This window comes from Falco naumanni, chromosome 2, assembly GCF_017639655.2.
Source record: "Falco naumanni isolate bFalNau1 chromosome 2, bFalNau1.pat, whole genome shotgun sequence".
NCBI lineage: Eukaryota > Metazoa > Chordata > Aves > Falconiformes > Falconidae > Falco > Falco naumanni.
In genome coordinates, this window is record NC_054055.1 from 58127389 (window position 1) to 58152222 (window position 24834).

The following is a 24834-nucleotide window of genomic DNA, read 5'->3' on the forward strand; positions in this document are numbered from 1 at the left end:
AGGGAAGTTTGACAGCTGTAGCAAAAAGAAGCTCCTCAAATACTTGCACATTGATTCTTAGATGCCTAACTTAAAAAAAAAAAAAAAAAAAAAGCAGAGATCATGGAACTGTTTTCTATATCTACTTTAAGCAACCTTGCCCACTGATTCCCTGCTTTGGAAGGAAAAATGATTATTATTTTTTTAATTTTTTTTCCAAGATTTCTTCACGCTTGTGCTTTTAACTATGCGTCTGAAGCCCACGCCGCTCCACCAGGTGGCAGAATCACATAATGCCAAAGATGTTCTCTCGCCACTCCCACACCCCCCCCAAAGCAGGTCCGGTCCCAAAAGCAGCTGTGCAATCCACCGCAAACAGAAGCGCAAACCCATCTGTTTTAAATGAATCCAAGTACATTTCTCACTCTGACACCCTTCATAATAACAGGAAGAAATAATTAACCAAAGAGGAATACACCTTAAGGAATATGATTGCTTGTATATCTGTATATCTGAATTCTTCAAAATGCTTTCCTTTCTTCACAATCACCCAGTCTAGCTTCAGGCACCATTTCATTCATTCATCATCTCCTTTCAACACCAAATCACAACAGTTTTGTTATACAGGACAAAGAACAGGCACACCCTGGCATTTGAGTTCTCATTATTTAACAACTCACATGAACATCTGTGAGCTTACATGCAGAGATAGAGATCGATCAGAAAAAAAAAAAAAATGTACGATACTATAAAGGATGCACTGAGGCAGTGACAGAAAGTGGCGTTTATGGATTTGTTGTTCCTGCTCCTCTTAGACAAGCTCAAACCTTTCCACAACGCTAAATGTTGCCAACTGTCTCAAATATGAAAAACATGTCTCAAAAAGTATCAAGACCTCAAAAATATTTTAAATGCCCTTTCCCTGGAGTTCACCCTTTCATAGAAAAATAATACATATAAAAGAATACTATTTTAGGCTTTAGAGAGAAGGCACCTCTCAGTTACTGTATTGCCATTAGATCCTTGAAACTCATCAAGATTTGCAAATTTTCCAATTGTTAGTTGACTATTCAGTTCCTAGACCCACAGATGAGAACAGATGCCATTTGCCAAAAGTGAGCTCTTTAACAGTACAAGGTGGCTATTACTGTTACTCAGCAAATGCAAGGCTTTGACAAGAAATACATACAGCTCTACCTCATGGCCTCGATTCTTATATTATCTTGACTAGTTGTAATTACCTATACACATTACTGGTTCAATTTAAATCTAATCAGAACTAGATCCAGTGTCTCTATATGTTAACAGTGCAGAATGAATAGCAAAACTCTATCTACTTTCATTCCATTCTTTCCAGTACACAATCCTGGGACAGAGAAGGTAAGCAATGCACTCTCGAACTCCAAACTGCCTATCCAGATGCCAGCTGGATTGCTCAATGTCATATAACAACTCTTCTGACAGACACAAGGGATGTGACAAAGAATAGAATTACTGATCACAAAAGAAAGTTATTTACACTGCAGTTTCTCCAAAATCTGAATGCCATAGTCACATAATTCTGTTAGTCTAACCAGTAAATAATCAAGCCCTTTCCACTGCCAATGAACAAACCAACCCTACCACTCCATACCTAGGGTCCTATGACTGTTTTACAGCTATCAAAAAATGCTACAGTGTTTTTACCAGCTTTCGGAACTGTCCTCGCAGAAGACAACGTCAGGGGGAAAAGAAGCATCTTTCAGTGCCAATTCACACCACCGTTCTACAACAATATAGTTTGTTCTCAAAAGCAATCTCATTAAGTGCTACTATTTTTCTTCCATATCTGATGAACAAAAGATTCTCCAGCCACATTACAAGGAATAAATTATGCCACCATCATTCCAACACTTCCTAGAAAGCATACTGAGTTCCACCATGCTGTTGATCCTTCACTGGAACTTTTGTTTGACAATCTATTCATCTGCTAATGTTCTTCCATATACTTCCACCTACTGCTACAACACAAGCTTGTACAGATGGGTGTATCATTCCATCAAGGGGGACTACATGTCTATGTCATTACAGTTTTCATTAAGTAAAAACAAACTGTAGTATTTCCTAAAGACACTTGTTTCAGAGCACAGGAAAGTCAGATGCGATGAAAAGACAACTGTTGGCTTTGAAGAACAAGAGAAACTATTTCAGGAGAGAACACTGCTAAGGATACCCAGGTTGCCTTAGCCACTGATGATATCCTCTGGCTAAATTGTCCTCTCCCTCCCCCTTCCTCATCCTGTCACAACTAAATGCCCATGTGTTAGAGCAGAGTCTTCAAGTACTGTCCAGTGTGCTTTGAAAGGTGGAAAATAACTGAAACACCAACAGCTGCAGTGAATTAGCCATCTTTAAACTTGGAAATTAATATCTTGCTTTGCGGTTTTGTAATATAAGAGGAGCAAATGCAGATGTTATGAAATAAGGTTAAGATAAACTATTAATCAAGAAAGCATGAGCAAAAATCTAGCCATGCTGAAGATCATCTGGTATACACTGAAGAAAACAGTTAAAATTGATTTTGCTTCTTAAATGGATGATTGAATTCTACTATCAAATTGAAAGGCTCCAAAGAGAAAGAATACTGCTTTGAATATCAGCTTCCTCCAGGAATATCAGCTCCCCCAGGGAAATTTGACAAAACAATAACTATATTTACTTTAAAAGGAATTAATGAATTCCAGAGCCAAACAACGTAACACTTCCCACCTGTAGCTAGGCCTCTCATTTTATCAGAATTATGTCCATGAACAGATATTTATTTTTAGACGAGAAAGCAGTCTAGCAATTCTCAGCCCTGTTTCTACTCTTCCTTGCTCAATTCCTGGAGAAGCAGGCATAAAACCAAATTTATTAAAAAAAAAAAACACTCAATAAAACAAATAAAACCATCTCCACCTTCACTGACACTAAAAGGCTGATCCAATGAAGGGAACAAGAGATGCCTTTGTTCCCTTCTCATCTGCTCACAGGAGAGGGCAACCCATTAATAAAAAAAACCTTTATCTGTGATTTAACTTGTCTTACAGGAACAGAATGAACCTGCTAAGATTTACACAAGCTGTAGTGTGCTACTGCTCATCTTGGCACACTCAAGTAATACCTTGTAGATATTTTAAGAAGTATTAGAATAATTCTAAGAAAAAGATTTCCAGTTTTCTGAAAGTTTCCTTCTTTGAATTTGAATATTTGTTTGCCTCTTTGAACATCAGAAACAGCGGTATAGAAAGAACACACTGGGAAAGACTATGTATCAAGAAAAAAGTTTCAAATTCCTACAGTTGAACAACATACAACATATGAAGCATAGAAGATTATGAAAGAAAATTTTCCAATGAAACTAAGGAAGCTGACTATTGTAAAAGCAATCTCAGCATTTGGGGGGGAAAACAAACAAACAACAACAACAAAAAATCCAAACCCATAAAAATCAACAACCACCACCACACATTTGAACACCCTCAAGCAAAAGCCAAGCTAATTTAAATCTACCAACATAGCCAGGACCTGTAAACATTATAAGTCTGGAGGATCTGCAAGTTGTTCATAATAGCCTTAGATAAACCTCTTCCAAAGCTACGTGTAGAAATAGGTGGGATACTATTTCACAGGACGATCCACTGCTTTACTACCTCAAAATACTTAAGTTACAATCTACAGAACCTTTATTTGTATATGGTAGAGTCCAATACAAAGGCTAGCCAGATGGCAGTTATTAGAAGTACTCTACACAGACAGAAAACTTTTATTTAGGTTTAACTTTAAACTAATAGCTAAATAATACACTCTTCATTATAAATAGAAAAAAACAAGGCAAAACTTCACAGGACTTAATAATAGATACAGCTTAAATGGTCTGACTGCCAACTATGCACTCCAAATCCACACACCGAGGGGAAGAAAAAAAAACCACTCTGTTCAGTAAACATCTAACTCCTATTTACTAATAGTCTACTACACACCCAAATACTCCCATTTTTTAAAAAAGCAACCAAAACTAAACAAAAACCCTCACCAACTAACAAAACAAGAAAGTTCCTCCTTATGATTACAGACATATTCTTAGTGGGTTTCATGTATGTTTACTGGCACAAAAACAAGAAAAGCAAGATCTACAGCTGAGTATTTGTACAAATGACCTGAAGGTAAGTAGAGAAGGGGTGGAAATAACCCGAAAAAGTCTGCTTTTATGAAAAAAAACTAAAATAAATAAATAAGCCAACATGGTTGTTGTGTTTTTTTTGTTTAAACCTCTGATGTCAAGGTAAGCTGCTGTTTATTTTAAGTTGCCCTTTCTACTAAACAATTACTCCATAGGCATTTGGAAGACAAACAGCTGTGCTACATCTAGGCGGCATCACTAACAAGCAAAAAAAAACCCAAACCATCCTAAGGATGTATTTCACTCCGGGAGAATGAAATGTAATCATTTGTTTCTACAGAAGTTCTCTGGGTTCATGCTTGCTACAAATTTAATTTAAACATCCCAAGATTTAGGTGGAAATCACCTGGATATAAGGAATCATTCAGAGATCTATTTAAAAAAAAAAAAAAAAAGCTTTGTAAAACTGTGTGGAGCAAGCAAGGTTGGGGTGGGGTTTTTTGCCCTGACCTTAACTTTCAGAATCATGAACTGACAAAAGCTCCAGTTTGAACCTCATCCAAAATATGAGAAACAAAACAAGGGAAGGAGTTATGTCTGAGTACAAATTCAGGAAGTATAAAATGTCTTCTTCCCTTACACTGGGGATACATTCTTAAGCAAATGGACAAGGATTACTGACAGCAATGGACATCTCCGTGAATCTTAAGGGGCTGCAACCAGATGATGAGGCCTCCCAGAGTTCTCAAAAAATTTTCATAAAGGAGCCACAAGCAGAAACCTTTACGAGATGGCAATGCTGTACTAGAGAATATTACCATGGTGGGGTGCAGGACTGATATGAAGTATTTTGTCTGGGGAGCATTTCTGAGGCGCTTACCTCCTTTGAAGTCTCTTGGCGTCAGGATGAATGCTAGCTGTCCTCGGGCTGCCATCCCTTTGAGGGGAGGGAGATACAGATGAGCCCAAAGGTTCTCTTCTAAACACAAGTCCTTACTGCAAGCTGGCCAAAAGGTCCCTGCAATCAAAGAAATCATTGTGGTTTTGCATGTGGCGCATTTATGTCCTTTAATCAAGGTTTGTCAGCCATCTAACATGTTCAACCACAAAAAAAAAAAAAATAAACGCATCTGCTGTGCAGCCAATGCAGAACAGAGACTAAGGAAAGAGAAGAATTGTTCATTTCAGTTTGGATACTATGAACTCCATACGTGATTTTTCAGAACAAGCAGAACCACCTCAGTATATAGTATTTTATGCATGTATATATGTATTAAAAAAAAAAAAAAAGCTATTTGCCTTTGGAATAATTTTTCCAACACTCTGAAACTCCCAGTTTCTTCCGATCTCAAGAAAAAATGCCACATTCAATGTATTCTACAACCTAATGCAGCAGTAATTTTTCAACAATTAGTAAATCTCACAACAGTATAAAATTAATCCTTAAATGCATTCTTTTTGCTATAAGCTAGTTGAAACAGAACTTACAGAGCCGCTCACTAGGAAAAAAAACAATGGAAGTTCTGTCACAGTACTGATAAAAGATTCCTTCTGCAGACCATTTAGCAGACTTTTGTGTTTGCATGCCAACATGCTAAAGCCACAAGCTCTATGTTTTCCTTTAGTGTGAGTCATCTCTAACAGTGTCCATATTCACAGCCTCTTTGGCACATCTCCTCGGCACGTGTCCATCTACCATAGCAGAGAACCTCCACAGCCCAGCTGTCACAAGCCTAGGCATGTCATATGAAGCACATGATTTCCCACAGCTTCAAACTAATAGGCAATCTTGGTTTATAACTCTTTTACCAATTACAGTATTACAGCAGAAGCAAATAGACACTTACTTCTTGTATTGACTGCAAAATCAGTTACTAGCTGGTAAGCACAAGAAACTTACACAATAACTGAAGCACTGTAGACATTTCACTTCCTAAAGGAGGGGGTAACCACTACTTTAGAACATTAAGTGTACACAAGCCCATGCTCTTCCTCTTCCCACTTGCCTACAGCCATTTTCCCTTTTCTCACTTCAAAAAACAGTGTGAAAAAATGATGACCCTTACAACCACTATCCTTTTAACTGTTAAGTTTTTTTATTACCTAGAGGGGCTGACAATAGCCATCAGACTATTGTCATCCCGCCCTTCCCTGTCCACCAGGCAAACTACTTCAAAACCATGCCTATTGAGTCTTTAGCTTACAGAGGAGAAAAAAAAAAAACCCTACCTGCAATCTGTGGCAGATCTTTTCCCAGCAAGTCCATTTAAAGAGGCACATGAAAATTAGTGAGTGACTTAAGTGGTTCTATGACAATCCCTACTTTGTCTATTCACCTCTTACAGATAGGCACCAAGAAGGCAAGAAACACAAAAATGTAACCCAAAATCAAAGCTCCATATGGAACTGAATTTTACTGATAGATAGATCAAATGGTTATTAAGAAACTGTACAAAGTCCCAAAATGGGAAATTGGAAGCACAAGTAAATCAGCATTAGTTTACAGAATTCATTTGTCCAGATAAACTGCAATACAACAAGAGCAGAACTAACAAATTACCCTTGCATCCAATGAATAATGAGATCAGTAATTTTTTTTTTCCCCAACAAAATGTTACCCTACTTGCACTTACGTATCTTAAACCTGTTTCACTGGAGTAGTTCACATGAGTAACGCTCAGGGGTGTTATGAATTACTGTCCTCTCTAAACCAGAAACAAACTCCCAGCAGAAAATATGAGGCACAAGAACTCCTTCAACTCCATTGCCCAAAAAACCAATTGCTCTAATGCTTACATCTGTTCCTGTTTACTCATTACATCAAATTAAACTCAAAATGAAAGGTACAATTCAAATTCACTTACTTGCACAAACATCAAACCACTCATCTGTATACTTTTTTCACCACTTGTGTATAGAGTTTCCAAAATCTTTCACATCCTCGTTTTGCAGGCTGTAAATCTTCACTCCTCTCTTCACCTTTTGCATTCACATTGCTATTAAATTCCACTGCCTCCTCTAAATAATATTCATAGGCCAATCCTTCAAAACTCTTAACTACTAATGAAGTTGTATTTATCAGGCCTAAATCACCCAGGTTCTTCAACTCAGATTTCTGCCAAGCTCATCACTCCAATCCCTGCAAAACACGTAATTTTTCCGCAAACCCCTTAGTATTTTCTATTTTTTCTCTTACAATTCTTCTCTGACCTCTAATTACTGCTAAAATCACCTTCTATTCACATCCATCATTTCCATTCTGCCTTTCTCCCCATGTTTTTGTTTTCCTCTTATAAATTGCCATTTCAAGGAACCGTTGAAGAATGCAGAAAGGAAGAAAGCCTCAGTACCTCCAAATGATTATTTTTATCCCAGCTGCTATACAAGTACTTACAAATTTAGTAGTATAATGAAAAAAAAAACCAAACAAAACAGAAATAACCTTAAGAACTTGGTTGACAACAGTGGTTCCTGAATACAAGAACTGCAATGTTTTAGAACTAACACAGTCCATAAACCTACTCACTGTGGAACTTTCCTGTTCAAGTTCACTGGTTTTGAGTCTAACCAACTTTCTCCGAATAACAATTTCTGGAAGTTCAACATTCAACCATTTTAGTAAGTTTAGTAACATGCCATAAGATAATATTCCCTTGTATGTGTAAAGAATGTGAGTTTTCTGCTTTTATGCAACTATCACCATACAGACCATAAAAAGACCTAGAAGATTTAATTTGACCCAAATAACTGTATAAACACTGAAGTATACTGAAGTAAAAGGAAGTTAACTGAGCAATAGAAACTACCTGATGTTCACATTAAAGATATGACACAAACATAGCAACCATATAAGATCGCAGGATTATGAGAGGTGCATAAAAAAGAAGTTCTGAATAGAAATGGCAAATGTTTTAGAGGCTCACGAGATCACCAGATCAATAGAATGGCAGCCACCTGACAGTGCCATTTGTCACACTAACTGAAAAGCCTTGTGCCAGGAAGCCTATTTAGGCAACAAGATGGGGAACCAGCTGACAAAACTATTCCACCTAAACCTGGGCACAAATACATACACACATGCGCGTGCTTTTTTCAGTGTTGCTGCTGTCGGCTGATTGAAGAAGTTTCATAAACAATGATTTAGCAGTATGCTCCTGTAAAGCTTTAGACCAATCTGAACCATCAGTGTACAGTCAACCCCAGCCAAAAAAAGGAAAAGAAAAAAAAAAAAAAAAAAAAAAAAAAGGCATTTAGTCCCTGGCCTACCTACTGGGTGAGTTGAACCAGCTGAACCACCTCACTGAAAATTTCAATAGCCCCTGCTGTTAGGGTGAGGAAGCGGCCAGTTGCAAGGCAGAGTTGGACTTCCTCTTCCAGCAGCAGTGATAAAAAGCTTGCACTTAGATGCCATAGCAATACCCCCCCTTTTCAGTTAGCTCAGGAGCATGCAGCAACAAGCGTAACAGTTAACATACAGGATACAGGAGGACATTTGACAAACAGTATCACATAGTTAGAAAGCAATGCTGTCATCCTGACCTATATGGACAAACTAAATAAAAGGTTTCATCTTACAGCTAAACTAGAAGCAAGCTGTTACCAAAATTCAGGGTCCTTCCCTCTCTGTCCCCTCTCCTCCCAGTTTCAGAGCCATCCAACTCCACTTTTTTTTTTTTTTTTTTTTTAGCAGACCTAGTAATTTTGCAGTCACAGGTCTGCACTGGCTAATTTCTAGAGGCTTGGGCTTTGCACTTTCTGCTCTTTCCGAAAGCCATGTTATTTTTGGAAGGGACATGAGAAGGCATTGGGTAAACGTCTCCCAGCTGAACCAAGTCATTATGCAGTCAATAGATCCAATACAAGTAAAATGGCAGGAACATGAAAGCAGGATGGGGAACAAGGTACCGTTGCTGCCTGTTTCACCAGCAGCTATCTCTAAGATCTGCCTAAAGGCTGGTACCAAGACATGAAATTGCACACAGAGTAGTTCATACCATACAGAAGCCAGCAATCAGAGCAGTACAGAGGCAGCTTTTAAGGCCATCAAAACAACCACAACACAAACACATTACTTCCAAGAAGTTCCATTTTACATTGAGCTTTCTAAATTCTTATTTACAACAAGATCAGAATATCATGACACAGTTAAGTACTTAAAACACTGGGCAATACAAAATATAGTTATTCCAAATTCTCAGTTTTCTTTGAACTATACTAGTGATGCTTCCCAACCTTGATACACTTGTACAATAAGAATTATTCAGAATTATAAAAAATTAACAGTGCAGAACTGATTACACTGATGAACCGGAAAATTCTTGAAGTCACCACTGCTTACTAGGTACATTCTTCCACAGACTCAGGAAAATAGGACAATATGATACAGGTTCCAGAAAGTGGTAATAATCCCTTGAACTGCTAAAGGAACGTAGTGGAATTAAAAGTTTCTGAAGTCAGAATTCAAAGTAATATCTTTGAATAAAGACAATGCAAACAAGGGATTCTTCTCATTAAGAGCACAGCAAATGACTACAGGAAAAGACAGAAGTATTAAAGACTATGTGCAACAGAGGTTCAGGTTGCAAAGTAACAATCTCTGAAATAAGAAAGGACCGAACTATTTTAAATATGAAAACATGGCCTCACAGCAAAACCACCTGAGCTACAGGTAGAGTTCAGCTCTTTTGCACCCCTTTGTATGTTAAGCAGTGTCCTGGTTTCAGCTGGGATGGAGTTAATTTTAGGAGTTAGTGTGGTGCTGTGTTTTGGCTTTGATGTAATTTTTCAGTTCCTCAGGCCTTGTTAGTGAAAAGACTGGAGGGGCACAAGGAATTGGGAGGGGTCACAGCCAGGTCAGCTGAACCCAACTAGCCAGAGGTAGTCCATGCCACGGGATGCCATACTTGGCATATATATCTGGGGGGTTGGCTGGGGTGGGCAGGTCATTGCTCAAGGGCCAGCTGGGCATCAGTCAGCAGGTGGTGAGCCAGTTGCATTGTGCACCACATGTTTCTTTCTTCTTCATTATAATTGTTATTATTTTTACATTTTTATTCTATTTCAATTATTAAATTGTTCTTATCTCAACCCTCAAGTTTTACATTCCAACTCTCCTCCCCATCCCTCTGGGTGAGGGGGGAGTGAGCAAGTGGCTGCGTGGTGCTTAATTACTAGCTAGGGTTAAACCACAACAAGCAGGAAAAACTCTGCTTTGTTCTCCCACCCTGACAAGCACTATATAACACCTGCCACAGGCTGCCTGCTATATCAAATGAGGATGGAATGCACCAAGCCCCTTAACTTCTCACTGACCCACTGCATACATTTAAGGTTACATCAGTTCAGAGATGTTCATAAACATTAAAGTAAACCTATTAAATCTGTAAAGTTTTAAGTCAATGTCCTTTTGCTTATTAAAGTCACATCTAAACACCCACATTCACAGTTACATTATCTAGACAGATTGCCGTGACAAGAATATTCAACATAACTACATTAATGTCCTTGAGTCTCCTAAAGCATGTAAGCTTAAGCTTCTTTAAATTCAGCAAATAATGATTTAAAAAGTAACTGCAAGTGACATAAAATCCACCTCATATAAACTTTTCCAAGATTTAAGCTATCTAAATGTGTCTCTTTACCAGATGAAACTTGCTTAGCTTGACTACTCAGTAATTGTAGCTTGTCATATTTTGGCGCAACAGATTAGAAAGCACTGAACTATCACCATGTAAATATGGAAAAGCTTTCATATATACACTTCCAAACCTTCTCATAGTTAAACAAAATCAAGCCTGAACTTCAGTATTTCTCTGGAATACCACCTTTCCAAGCCTCAAACTGTTCCTGAAGCTCTTTATTGAATGCATTACAGTTTTTCAGCCACACTGAACTGGCCATAGTATTCAAAGAATGCCCTCACTGATGCCAAAGCCCTAACCAATCTAAGATTTGTTCTGACTCAGCCACAGCATTACTTTCCAACCTCATGTTCATTAGATACTTAAAATTAACTATAGATTACTTTGAGAATCACTGCTTTTCAAAATTAAATCTTTATTTTCAGACATCATTGCCTGAACTCATTGTTGTACAGTTAACCAAACTTCATAGAAGTGGCATGGGTTTCTTCATGAGGGTATATTTTGTCATTCATAAAGTTTAACCAAAAGCTATATTCAGGTTTTTTGCAGTCTATATAAACACCAGCTTGACTTACAGCAGCAGGTATATTACATCCTAGACATGAGATAAAAACCCATACAGGTATAAACACTAAAATGAAGATTATCAGCAGCTATCCTTTATGAACCTTACCAGCATCCATTTTCTTATATACTTTTTTTTTTTTTAAGAATTCTTAAAATACCTTTATAGACTGGGAAGTTGTCTGGGTAAAAGAAGGGGGGAGGAAATAAACCAGAAGTTTGATTCACATTGGGTCATGAAGTTGAAACAGTTCATGAGAGGGTATTTCGAAAGCTACAAAGTGTGCTAGAAAAATACATCTGAAGTATGAAGAAACATGAGCTTAGAAACAGTAATATTTTTTTAAAACACATACTCTTAAGACTAGCTCAATATCACCTGTACTTTAGTTATATTGGATATTGAAATTACTTAGTGATCATTTGCTCTACCGTTATATTTATATGTATAGAAGTTTAAGATGGGAAACTTTAAAACTTTTTGATGTATACATACATATATAAACACATTGTTCTCAGCTTTTGTCTGTATACATATATTAACCTCAGCTTTGAGTGGCATACATACATGCGAAAAGCCAAGATTCTTTATTCTTCATATGTGTGACACATGAAACTCTATTCTTCAACCATTTAAAGACAAATTAATTTCCTCATGTATTTCTAAACAGTAATATAAGATCAAAAATACAAAAAATGTTATGAAGTTACAACAAAGCAGTAATTTATTGGCTAAACAGAAGAAACATTATCAGAGAGGCATCTGACTCTTGGAGATAAAACAGATTGCAACCAACCCATCCCCAAAAGGGGAAAACAAACAACTTCAGAACCAAATCCGACTAACCTATTGAAAAATCAGTAAAAAACATGCAAAAAGCAGAGCTGGCAGGCTCCAAGGCAGAAAAACTTTTAGAATAAGCAGCACAGCAACATTTTTAAAAAGTTACAGTATGGCAAAACTCAGACAGCAAACACCAACTTCAGAAAATTTTATAAGAAAAGTAATAAATAAAATAAATCTAACAAGATACAAAGAATCCCCATTCCGTTACAAAGGAGGCAATGGATTACGTTATCTAAAATCTAAAGAAATAAACAGACCCGAAGAAGTTTCAAGAATTAATTTTGTAAAGATCTAAAAAGAACTATTAATTCTTCTACGCATGGAGCATTTAATCAGATCATAGATGGAACAGATGAATCCTTTGGAAGACAGCAAGCATAGACACAATGAGCAGAGCAGAGAGAGGCAATAGGGTTCACTGCGTATTTTTGTTAAGCCTACTGCATTAAGGAACATTCATACAGGTTTTTAACAGACCATGGCAGATAAGGAACAACAATCTCCCTAGATATATGCACCCATATAAACCATGTTGCTGTAACATGCTTTAAGAGCAGCATTCTAGTTACTATCTCCTACAGTAGACAAAAGCCCTTTCTCCCAATATAATGAGAACACAAAAACTTCGTATCTAAAAATGTGGCTTTAGAAAGGAGCATCTGCATTTCTGTTTATATAAAGATCTTTGGGTTTCTGAAAAAAAGATGTTCCACAAATTAATTTATGTTCAGGGTGACAACCTAAACTGGTATCCACTTCACTACTGCTTATTACTTTGTTTGAACAAACTCTGGCCACAGCAATTACACACAAACCTCCAACAAAAGATGTGAAGAACAAAGTCTAGAGGGTCCAGAGGGAATGGAAGACTTGCTCTATGCAAGCAATAAGCTGCTTTTTATTTAAGACTCACTGTGTTAAAGCGCTAACACTAACAGCTATGGCTTAGTCTCTGGTTATGAAAAAAAATATTGCTATAAAGCAAGCATTTCCGAAAAGATTAAGTTAGGATATACGAAAAATTTTAGAGTAAGAAAATTTAACAAGGCTTTTGGGTATATCACCCTACTCTAAAAAGTAGTTAGAAATTAATTTTTTTTTAATGTAAATTTCTAGGACAAAGTAGCTGTCATTAACCCATTAAATGCTCATACTCATTTCAAGTTGCACTTCCACACATATCATGCTGTAGACACCAAGAGCTTGACAAGCTTTTCTCACAAACATCAGCTGAAGACAGTAAGAGGCCTCAGGCAAGTACAGCAGTATTATATAAGCATTCTAAAATTTCAAGCAACAGGCCCCCTAAGACAATCACGTGTATAACCAAGTAGCTTAACTGAAGCAGGTGTGGAATAACTGAGAAATCCTTGTATTTTTCTTCAGTCTCTAAGATAGATGATTTAGGTGTTAAAAAAAAAAATACAATGAAATCAACCAACCTCAAAACATTCTGACTACCTAAAGAACCTTCAAAAATATAAAAGTCTTCATGGCAATGCTCATTAACCACTTTTGCTGAAATACAGAAAGCCTCTTAAAATCTGTCAAATATTTTAAAGGATGTCAGAGCAGGTATTCTGCAATTACATAGACTTGTTCTAGAAAGGGACATGAAGAATTAATTATCAGGTCTGCAGTGTCACAAATGAGATATAACAAGTTTCAAGATACCAGAAAAGAAAAATTTCTAACAAAATAAATACCAAAAAGTTCTCATAAAAGATATTACTCCTACTTAACAAATGACATGGGAGTACTTAAGAAAAAAGTTATTACACAATAAAAAACACCTCTTCAGCTCACAAAAGGATATGCAAGAAACCTAGGGAAACAAAGACTGATCTAGAGTCAGAAGGAAAAAAGTGAGACAGACTGTAATTGGAATTGCTATTTGTCTAACAAAAATAATTTAAAGAAAATCAGTTTGAGAGTTCTCTATAAAGAGTACTTATATCCAAGATCCACCAGACACATGGGTCAGCACACACTGTGCTTCACAGGCTTTAGAGAATAGTAATTGCTGCAGTGGCTGGCAATATAACCGAAGATCCCGTCATTTTCCTACCTGCTTACTTCAAAGAAGTTCATTCTGTGAGAAAACATTAATATATTTATTTAATTAGTGCTAAACTGTCCAATCATGGAAGAAATAATGTCTCCTAATCACTCTAGGCATGGGAAATCAGTGTGTTGAATGGATTATCACACCGTCAGAAGTAAGAGTTAAAAGACACTCAGACATTTAGAACTACATATGGCAGTCCTGGCTTGCAAATGCAACAAGGATCTGCAACAAATAAACCTAGATTCCTAGCCAAGAATATTAATGAATTCATTGAAACATTAATATGGATCTTTTTAAGAGTGTATGTATATATGATGACACGTTATTATTATCCAATAACAAGACCCAACTCTTACTTGAGAAAGCTAGAAGAACTGCAAAATATTTCCTTTGCGAAGATTCCATCACTTTAGCATCACCTAATAACCACCATATATTTCTAACAGCATAAAGAAATGAGCTTTTTGTTTTGAAGACCAAAAATTCTGTAGTACCAAGTGTCTTACAAAACAACATACATTCCAAGGAACTGAAGTAATGAATAAACATGAATAGCTGTACATTCTACCAGCTGTATTAAGAGCTACACTTTCCTCTAAAAGTAACCAGGAAGTCATACATAGGCACTGTTAGGGCAGTATCTTAGAAAACTGATGCAAGCTGGAAAATCCACACGCTACTGCACTTGACAGAAGGGATGCAGAAGGCACAACTATTTTCAGAGGGTCCTCCTCACAGCAATAAACACAAATATCACTAATGACACTTCCATCCAGCCAAACCCAGCCAGGCTACTGAGCCCTACTGCCTCCTCTCTCCTTCAATTAGTAAAAGCAACAGTTGCAACACTACCTCAATAAAATTTGACATTCACTCAGTTCGAATTCCAACACTGGATTATCTTTTTCAGCCACATTGCTATTACACATTTTAAAAACTATTAAGTGGCATTCCCATCAAACTTCTACTTTTCTTGTATTCTGCTTCACTTATCCTTTAAGATTTTACTGCTCCTCCTCTAAAATGAACAAATTTGAAGCAGAGAGACAGCCCAGGAGAGAAATGTCACTTTCGCCTTTTCGCCATACTTAACTTACCAAACCTGGACCAAGAAATTTCAAAAGTAGTAATAAAAGCCATAATTAAAATTTATAATAAAAATCTATAATAAAAAATATTACTGCGCTCAGTTATGCGCCTCTTGATGCTTCTGGGATCTAAACTATACATAACTTCAAAGTCCAGCACTGGTGACAGGTTTTCAGGTCTGAAACCATTCACAAAGCATTCAGTGGTAACATGCCCAAGCAAACTGGTTCATAGCACAAGGAAGAAAGGAAAAACTGTCTGTTAATTCAGTAATTTATCTCCTGGATTCAGAAAAAGTCCTTTTTCCCTTGGAAACTAATTGGCAGTCTCAGAAATCCAGAGATAAAATGAGGTTCCCCTTTCAGAACCTCCATGTCTTTGCTGATAAATAGAATGCTTCCACAAAAGGAAAAGACACCTGAAAATTAATTTTAAAGTATCTTCTGCCTACTTGTAACTTCAAACCCTATCAAGAGGACATCTCTTACTAGATTGCCATCTTACTGTCATAAAAGAAAGAGCTATTCAGATGGGGACAAAGTCTGACCAAAAAAAATAAATACCAAAAGCTTCCAGAAATTTTCACTGCCTTTTGGAGGTAATAAATCACTGTGTCCATCCAATTAAAAAATTCAGACAAAACCAGCTGTAATTGGCACACTTAGAACTGAACTCTGAAATTAACTAGCAGAGGGAGGGAAGGGAAACAGATTCACAAGGCAGTTAATGGAAACCCCTTCCTATAGCTTCATTTACAGCTAATGTGCTGTTTGCTAATGTGCAAATAAATTAGCTTTTAGATTTTAATTTTTAAATCACTCACATCAAGCCTAGGTTCGGTCTCCTTTGACATGCAACCTAAGCTTTGCTGCTAATCAGACCTCAACAAAAACTTTCAAGCTTCACGCAACAGCTGATACTACGTTGTTTTTAATGTTTCAACAACTCAAATGCAGACTTAAGTCATGTTTTCTGAATTTAAACAACAGTTAAGAGTTACATTCTCCTAATGTTAAGGGAATCTAAACATATTACTTAGAGCTTAACAAATCAATGTTATTTAAATTCTTTTTGTACAGAAATAGCAAGACACATGCACACTTTTTTTTTCTACTAAGTTCTGTCACACTTCAAAATACAGTAACTCATTATTTCTTTAGAGTTGAAAGGACAAAAATATATTTTTCTTCAACTGAGGTCTGACTGAAACCTTGCCAACAAAAAGAGGCACAATTGCATAACTTGGAAAAAAATTATTTACAAAATCAAATCACCACCACCTGTAAGCACCTTACCTTTAAATAGGATCCATAATACTTAGTTACATATGGACTGTCACACTGACTCAGCACTGTGATTTCTTGTTGGATGTCTTCTATTTCATCTTCTGCTTCTTCTAGGTCAATAATTTTTATAGCCACCACTTTTTGAGTCCGATTGTCAATTCCTTTAAAAACTTCACCAAAAGAGCCCTTACCAATTTTCTCCAGTTTGGTAAACAGTTCTTCTGGATCTGCCTTCAGGGTCTGTTAAAAATAAGAGAAAAGTTCATTAGTATTTGTAACAATGAAATGAAGTGTCATATATTTGAAGGCAACAAACACTTCAAATTCTACACATTTGTACCTATCCAGCTATACTTTTTCTATCTCCATTATTAACATGTCCTTACCACATCCCTTACAGACACACATTGCAACATTTATGCTTTCCTGTACATAAAGTACAAATTTAACGCCATCCCTGTAACAGAGTTTTATCCTATCTGGCACCAGAAAGTGCTGCTACCTCGATTTCTTTTTCTTTGTCAATAAACTGCACACTGAGACTGAAAGATCCTTGCAAAGATTTGGCTTCTATTAAAACCAAAATAGATCAAATACCACTACCAATAGAAGTAAACTTCTGTCCACCCTTTTCTCTCAAAATTGGTCCATTCTCAGAACCCAGGGTCCTACCCTGTTCAATTTTTATTTTTTACATATCTCATCCTCTTAAGGATTTTGTTCCCATTCTTCAGTGCACAGACTACCATTTCCTTTGTTTGATGCAGCAAACAATCCTCTTCAATTTCCTTCTAAGGATCACCTCCATGAACTGCCATGCTTCCTCCTTATCCCTGACCCTAAGGTTTTCTGGAGCTGGATCTCTTTATCCAACTGAGAGAAGCAAAAAAAGAAAAACTCATTCACTCCTAAAAAACATCCTGTTCCCATCTATCTTGATTTGAACAGTCACATGAAAACGACAAGTGCTCACCTGAACAAGCAAACACAAGACCTACATGGACCACCCTACCTATTAGTTTTTCTTCCACTGTCAAGTATTCAGCTAGCCACTAGTGCTGTTAGGCTTCTCACTTTCACTGCACAGATGGTAAATTCCATTGTGTACCACCTTCATCTAACAGCAAGGACCCTTTATAGCTAACAAAAGCATACATACCATTAAATACAATTAAACTGGAAAAGTCATAGGTAGGGGAAATAGTCATGAAATGAAGAAAAACAAGATAGCATTACTTAGAATCTTTCCCTTAAAAAGTAAAACAAACACTTCAAAAGACTTCTTATTGTAGTTAAAAGGATGAGGTTCGCACTAAGCAAATAGACATTGTTGATAGAGGAAAAAAAAAGAGGCTCATACAAGAAAAATTCAGTAATGCCTAAATAGGCATAAACCCACACATTTATACTTAGCTAAACTTTGTAAAAGCATAAAGAGAGGAATTAAAATTTCTAAAGTTACCACTGACAAGCACTGAGCCAACATTTTCTCTTTAACAATTAACATACAGCATTTCTAACCTATACTTCTATTTGTGCTCTCACAGCTCAAAGGTTATGTAACTAACCCATGTAGCCTTGAGAAGAAGATAGTCTAGAAGATGTTTTAGTTCATCTGGAGGTATCTGAATTTCACAGCTGAAATAGCTGTTTTGAGGACCAGGTAGCTGTGACTGACTGAGCCCAGAGATAAACCCACTCAATTCTTCAGGCAGTGTGGAGCAGTCTGGATTCTATCATCTTGTGGCGCAAACTGAGTACACTGATACTTCTAATACTTCAAAGCAAGATACAAGGCATCAGAGTTTTCAGATAATCAGCCCAAGAACAGATCACTGGTGAGATCGGTCCAAAGAAAAAACACTCTGCTAAGTATACTGCAAAACTTCACCAGCCCCAAGAATTTCCCCATGATTTGTCTTATGGATCTATCTTTCTATCTGAACGCAGTTTCAGAAACAAACAATGTCCTGGTTTCAGCTGGGATAGAGTTGGGTTTCTTCTTCGCAGCGAGTACAGTGCTGTGTTTTGGCTCTGATGTGAGAACAATGCTGCCAGGACACTGATGGTTTTAGTTGTTACTGGGTGATGTTTGTACCAAGTCAAGGACTGTTCAGTTTCCTGGGCCCTGCCAGCGAGAGGGCTGGAGGAGCACGGGACATTGGGAGGGGACACAGCCAGGACAGGTGACCTGAACCAGCCAACGGAGGTATGCCATACCATGGGACGGCATGCTGAGCATATAAACTGGGGGAAGAAGGAGGAAGAGGGGGTCATCTGACATGGCGTTGTCTTCCCAAGTAACTGTTACGCATGATAGAGTCCAGCTCTCCTGGGGATGACCGAACACCTGCCTGCCGGTGGGAAGCAGGGAATGAATTCCTTGTTTTGCTTTGCTTGTGTGCGTGGCTTTTGCTTTACCTATTAAATTGTTCTCGTCGCAACCCTCGAGTTTTACATTCCTTTTCAATTCTCCTCCCCATCCCTCTGAGTGAGAGGGAGAGAGTGAGTGACGGCATGGTGTTTTGTTGCCAGCCAGGGTTAAAATTCGACACATAAGGACATGGGGGTTTATACTTTTGTCATTAAAAGGAACAGAGCAAGAGATCCAAGCCCACTCCACCAAAAGAATCTTGTTCCTCTAAGTTCAATGTAATGAGAATTACATACTATTACATGCTATTAAATACATAATATGCTAACATATCTCCCACTTGGAAACAAGACCAGGGCACTTCATGTTTTCCAGCAACTGCAGTTATCCTTTTAGCAACACTTCCAGGGACATAATTTATAAGATGACAAAACTAGGAACCAAATCATGCTGTAATGGTTCTCCTCATGCCCCCCTGAATGTTTGGTGCTTTTTTTTGTCAATATTCAAAATGGTCTTCTCTGAGAATTCTTCATGAATAACAATAATCTTAACACTTGCATCAGATATTTTCCCTTGTGGAAGACAATTACCAGTCTATGTTTTCATACATACTGTGTTAGAATTTGAGATGATGTGCTGGAGAGAGCTGTGCACTCCTAATCCATCCACACAAGCCTTCTAGTTCCATTCACCAGCCACAGGAATCTAAACATTACATCACTACAAAGGCATTTGGGTAAATCACAACCTAATCCCAGTCACAGCTGCCAAAAAAAAAAGAAAGGGAAAAACCCCCAAACAAACGGTGTTTCATCTCCGGAGACTAAAAAGCCAGCACTACTCAAACTGGCAGTGTACTGCAGTTGTTCTAACAGAGACAAATACAAGGGCTACCTGCCAGCAGCTCTTTGAGATCTGTTGGCCTTCTGTTTTAACCCCCTATTGTCCCTTCTCCCCCTCAATCCCTCAAACATCTATTATCATCATATATTAAAGCCCATTACTTCATGACACCACCATCTTCAGAGATTTGCAGAACTCTCACAGCCTCATTTTTACTGTATCAGGCTCTTGGGATTTTGGTACTAGGCTGAAAGTTTTATAAAACAACTGCAAAAGAATATTTTCCCAGTCACTTTGTGTTAGTAATTCCAAAAAAGCAAGGAAGATAACTGTTTCTGAAAGTCCTGAGAAGCAGGAAAAAACTGTCCCAGCTTGATTTTTTACAATCAAAATTTCACAGCCATTTTTAAGTGTTAATTGTTCAATAATAGCTGGAATCAATATAATTAAAATTATTATTAATAATAGTTCCTTCTCCAAGTTCCTTGTGAAATTACTAATCATAAGTAAAACCACCACACTTTTCCTTGCCAAAGCAGAACTTCAGTAAATTCATTTCTTAGTTTTAAAATTCAAAAGTCACCACTCTTGAATTCTGATCTAAGCAACAAGAGGGAGCAACTGGGTTTTTTTAAAAAAAAAACTTCTCTTGCTAAGGTTGTCTGTATTTTCTTCTCAGGAGACCAGGTGTTCACAGTGAGAGCCTTAAACTACTGGCAACACACGTTTTTGGAAAACTACCATTTCATCTCACTCTAACAACCTGCTTTATTTCAAAAACAGAGAGATCAGGCCTCCAGATACATAATGAGCTGCTTGAATTTGAAAGTACATGACTGGCCAATTCCCATTCATATTTTCCAAGATCACATCTGGAAAGGATTCTCATATTTGCTTGGTTTTGTAAATACTTCCAACAGAGCCAAAACAAACAAGTATTTTTATAAATATTTTCTCTACCTGACTGAACAGAGCAAAATGTCTTCCATAGATTCTGTCACTACATTTTTGCTGACTCGACTCTTCTCAAGCTTTCACTAAGCATATAGCTTTCTCCTACTAATATTAAAACAAAGGGAACCAATAAATGAGCCTTTCTGTGACTAAGCACACAGAATATTGCTAGAAAGCACAGAAGTGAGCAGCAACATCTGTTGCAAAAGACTAAAGCTAATCACCTTGTTTGATAAGGAGCTAGATCTCTACCACTAAAATACGTCCTTCTAAGTGTGTCACAGAATACATCATGTGGCAAATGAAAAACAAGGTCTGGAACATTTCCATCTAGTGATTACAGAACTTTCAATTCCCATAACCACTCAGATTAGTTTGTCTTTTTTTTTTTTTTTAATAGTTTTTCAAACTTCTGAATGCCAATCGCAGCCATCCTGTCTCCGCCTCCATCTTGTTTCACCATGCAGAACAAAGTCCTTCACTTTTCACGACAAGCAGAGCCACCATTCACCCAATAATTTGAGTAATCTCCCTGTACTTGTTCCACATTGGATTCATTACTTTGACCTTAGTCAGCCACAAAAACATACTGCACTTCGAATTAACTCTTCTCAGTACCTAACATCACTGTTGTCCACTTCTACAGAATAAAGACTGGATCTGAGAACGTATTGGACAATTTGTTCCATTTGGCCTCATGGCTTTAACTCAGCTGTGACCAACTAAAGCCACTCACCTCTTCCTAATCCTCCGTATTTCCAAACAGTGAGTTCCCAGCCTATTGCAAAGGTCCCTTGTAATAATTCATACTTACAACACCTTGCACTTTATGCTATTCTGTTCAGTAATTCAACTCTTCAAGGCTGTGTAGCTCTTCAGTAATGGCCTCTCAAGTATAACAGGTGCCTTTAATTTTGTACTATCAGCAACTTTTATCAGCATGCGTTGTCTTTTTTTATGCTAAGGTCACTTTTCAGTCACCATCTGTCAAAAACATTCCTGGAGAAACCAGCAGCATTATCCACTCCGACATTACCTCTCCAGTACTCTAATCATGGTCAGGACAATACACACCTTACAAGGTATTTATTTTAATGAAACCGTAACTCTCATCTGCACTAACTGCCCCTATAGGTCAACAGAAAGCGTTACTGAAATTCAAAATAATTAAACCAAACTTTATCCATAACCATTCTGACGTAGAATACAGCTTCAACTGAATCTTTCTGCATTTCATCCCATTTCTTATTTCTAACACCCACTCACGAAGGGTTATTCATGCAGTTATTGTAGCAAAGGGTTAAAAAAACTGTTTTTCTCTTTAACTTACAATAATTAAAAGCTATCTCCTTATTCAAGTTCTCAAGCTTATATGGGCAACTGATTTTACTGGCAGATCTCTTCATTTCTCTATGTCTGCTCTTTTGGAATAGACAACCATCTTTCAGCACCGCATTCTGTGTACTTTTCATTTCACCAAATCAATTCCAAATTACTCAGTCCAATCCCCATTCCCTATCAAGACTGAGCACAAAAGAGGAGTTAGAGACACGTGCATGCCTGCAGGGCTGTGATCTGGTCGGCATTAGAGACTTGGTGGGATGACTCCTATGACTGGGGTGTTGGAATGGAAGGATACAGGCTCGTTAGGAAGGACAGACAGGGGACATGAGGGGGAGGTGTCACCCTCTATGTCAGCAACCAGCTGGAGTGCATGGAGCTGTGCCTGGGGATGGATGAGGAGCTGACTGAGAGCTTATGGGATGTGATTAAAGGGAGGACAGGGACAGGTGACATCATAATGGGGATCTGCTACAGGCCACACGACCAAGAAGACCAAGCAGATGAGGGTCTTTACAGACAGATAGGAGTCACCTCACACTCACAAGCCCTCATCTTCACAGGGGACTTCAACCACCCCGGTATCTGTTGGAGGGACAACACAGCAGGGCATAGGCAATCCAGAAGGTTCTTGGGATGCCCTGACAGTAACTTCCTTCTTCAAGTGATAGAGAAGCCAAGGAGGACAGGTGCCACGCTGGACCTTGTTCTCACCATCCAGGAGGCGCTGGTGGGGAGCATGAAGCTCAAGGCAGCCTTGGCTGCAGTGAACATGAAATGGTGGAGTTCAAGATCCTGAGGGCAGAGAGGAAGGCACACAGCAAACTCACTGCCCTGGCCTTCAGGAGAGCAGACTTTGGCCTCTTCAGGGATCTGCCTGGTACTGTATGATGGGATAAAACCCTGGAGGGAAGAGGCGCCCAAGGAAGCTGGTTAATATTCAAGGATCACCTCCTCCAAGCTCAGCAACAATGCATCCCAACAAAGACTAAGATGGGAAAAAAAGCCAGGAGGCCTGCATGGATGAGCAAGGAGCTCCAGGAGAAACTCAAACGCAAAAAGGAAAGCTACAAAGGGTGGAAGCGAGGACAGGTGGCCTGGGAAGAATACAGTGAAATTGTCCAAGCAGCCAGGGAAAAGGTTAGGAAAGCTAAAGCCCTGACAGAATTAAATCAGGCCAGGGACATCCAGGGCAACAAGAAAAGCTTCTATAGGTATGTCGGTGATAAAAGGAAGCCTAGGAAAAATGTGAGCCCTTTCCAGAAGGAAACGGGAAACCTGGTTACCCAGGACACAGAGAAGGCTGAGGTACTCAATGACATTTTCACCTCAGTCTTCGGTGGCAAGTGCTCCAGCCACACCGCCCAAGTTGCAGAAGGCAAAGGCAGGAACTGGGAGAATGAAGAACCACCAAAGATCAGGTTCAACACCATCTGAGGAATCTGAAGTTGCACAAGTCCTTGGGATGTGATGAGGTGCATCTGCACGGGTCCTGAAGGAACTGACAGTTAAAATTGTTAAACCGCTATCCATCATATTTAAGAAGTCACAGCAGTACAGTGACACCATACACAATACAGGCTGAAGACTGACTGGCTGGCAAGTGGATTTAAAGTCAAGTCCTTCACATCCAGATGAACATAAGCCAGCAATGTGCCACCACGACAAACACCACAACAACATCCTGGGTTGCGTTAGGAAGAACATTGCTAGAAGGTCAAGGGAGGAGATCCTACCCCTCTTCTCAGTACTGGTGAGACCACATCTGCAGTGCTGCAGCCACTTCTGGGCTCCCCAGACCAAGATATGGGTGTACTGGAGCGAGACCAGCGAAAGGCCACAAAGATGGTTAAGTATTGCAGCAACAGATGTATGAAGTGGGGGCTGAGAGAGTGGGGATTGTTTAGCTTGGAGAAGAGAAGGCTGAGGGGCTGGAAATCTTCTGTGCGTGAATACCCGCTGGAAAGGTGTAAAGACAACAGAGCCAGGTTCCTCTCAGTGGTGCCCAGTGGAAGGACAAGATGCAATGGGCACAAACTGAAATATAGGAGGTTCCATTAAAACTTCAGAAAAAAAAAGAAAAATAAAACCAAAAGGAAAAAAAAATACTTCCCTCTGTAAGGGTAGTCCAACACTGGAACAGGTTACCCAGGCAGGTTGTAGATTCTTTGCGTTATTCAAAGTTACACTGGATGTGGTCCTGAGCAACCCACTAGCTGACTTTGCTTTGAGCAGGAGGTGGACTACACATGCTCCAGAGGGTCCCTTCCAGTCTTGGCTATTTTGCAATACATTATTTCCGTCACATCAAGAATTATTTTTACTGCTAAATTTACTGTGCAAATACATCAATTTCTTTTGAAAAACAAAACAAAAAAAACACACCACTATTGCTGCACATCGTTTCTTTATTTTAAATTGATTTCTATAAAGACCAAAGAACAGAAATCTAGCAGACAAGTTTATACAGTTTTCTCAAATACCTGGAGAACTTCAAGCCTAAACACCAGTCAAAGTAAACAGCTGGCATGTTCGATGTCATCGTTCTTCACACAGCTCTCCATTTTAGAAGCAGCACTGCAAAGGTTTTTCTGTACCATCACTTGCAATCTTTCAAAAACCATCTAAAGCCTATTCACCTCAACACAGACCAGTACTAAGCAGCTTTCATTTTTACTTTTACTCCCCCAGACTTAGCTGC

The 24834-nt window shown here is 38.4% G+C and overlaps 1 protein-coding gene across 1 annotated transcript in view; it reads right to left on the reverse strand.

Moving 5' to 3' along the window:
- Positions 1-24834, reverse strand: part of STK24 (serine/threonine kinase 24) — a 64696-nt gene that overhangs the window by 30096 nt on the left and 9766 nt on the right. Inside the window, exon 2 of the mRNA XM_040584426.1 lies at positions 16628-16858. Within this exon, the coding sequence (XP_040440360.1) occupies positions 16628-16858 (231 nt within the window). The remainder of the gene's footprint in view (positions 1-16627; positions 16859-24834) is intronic.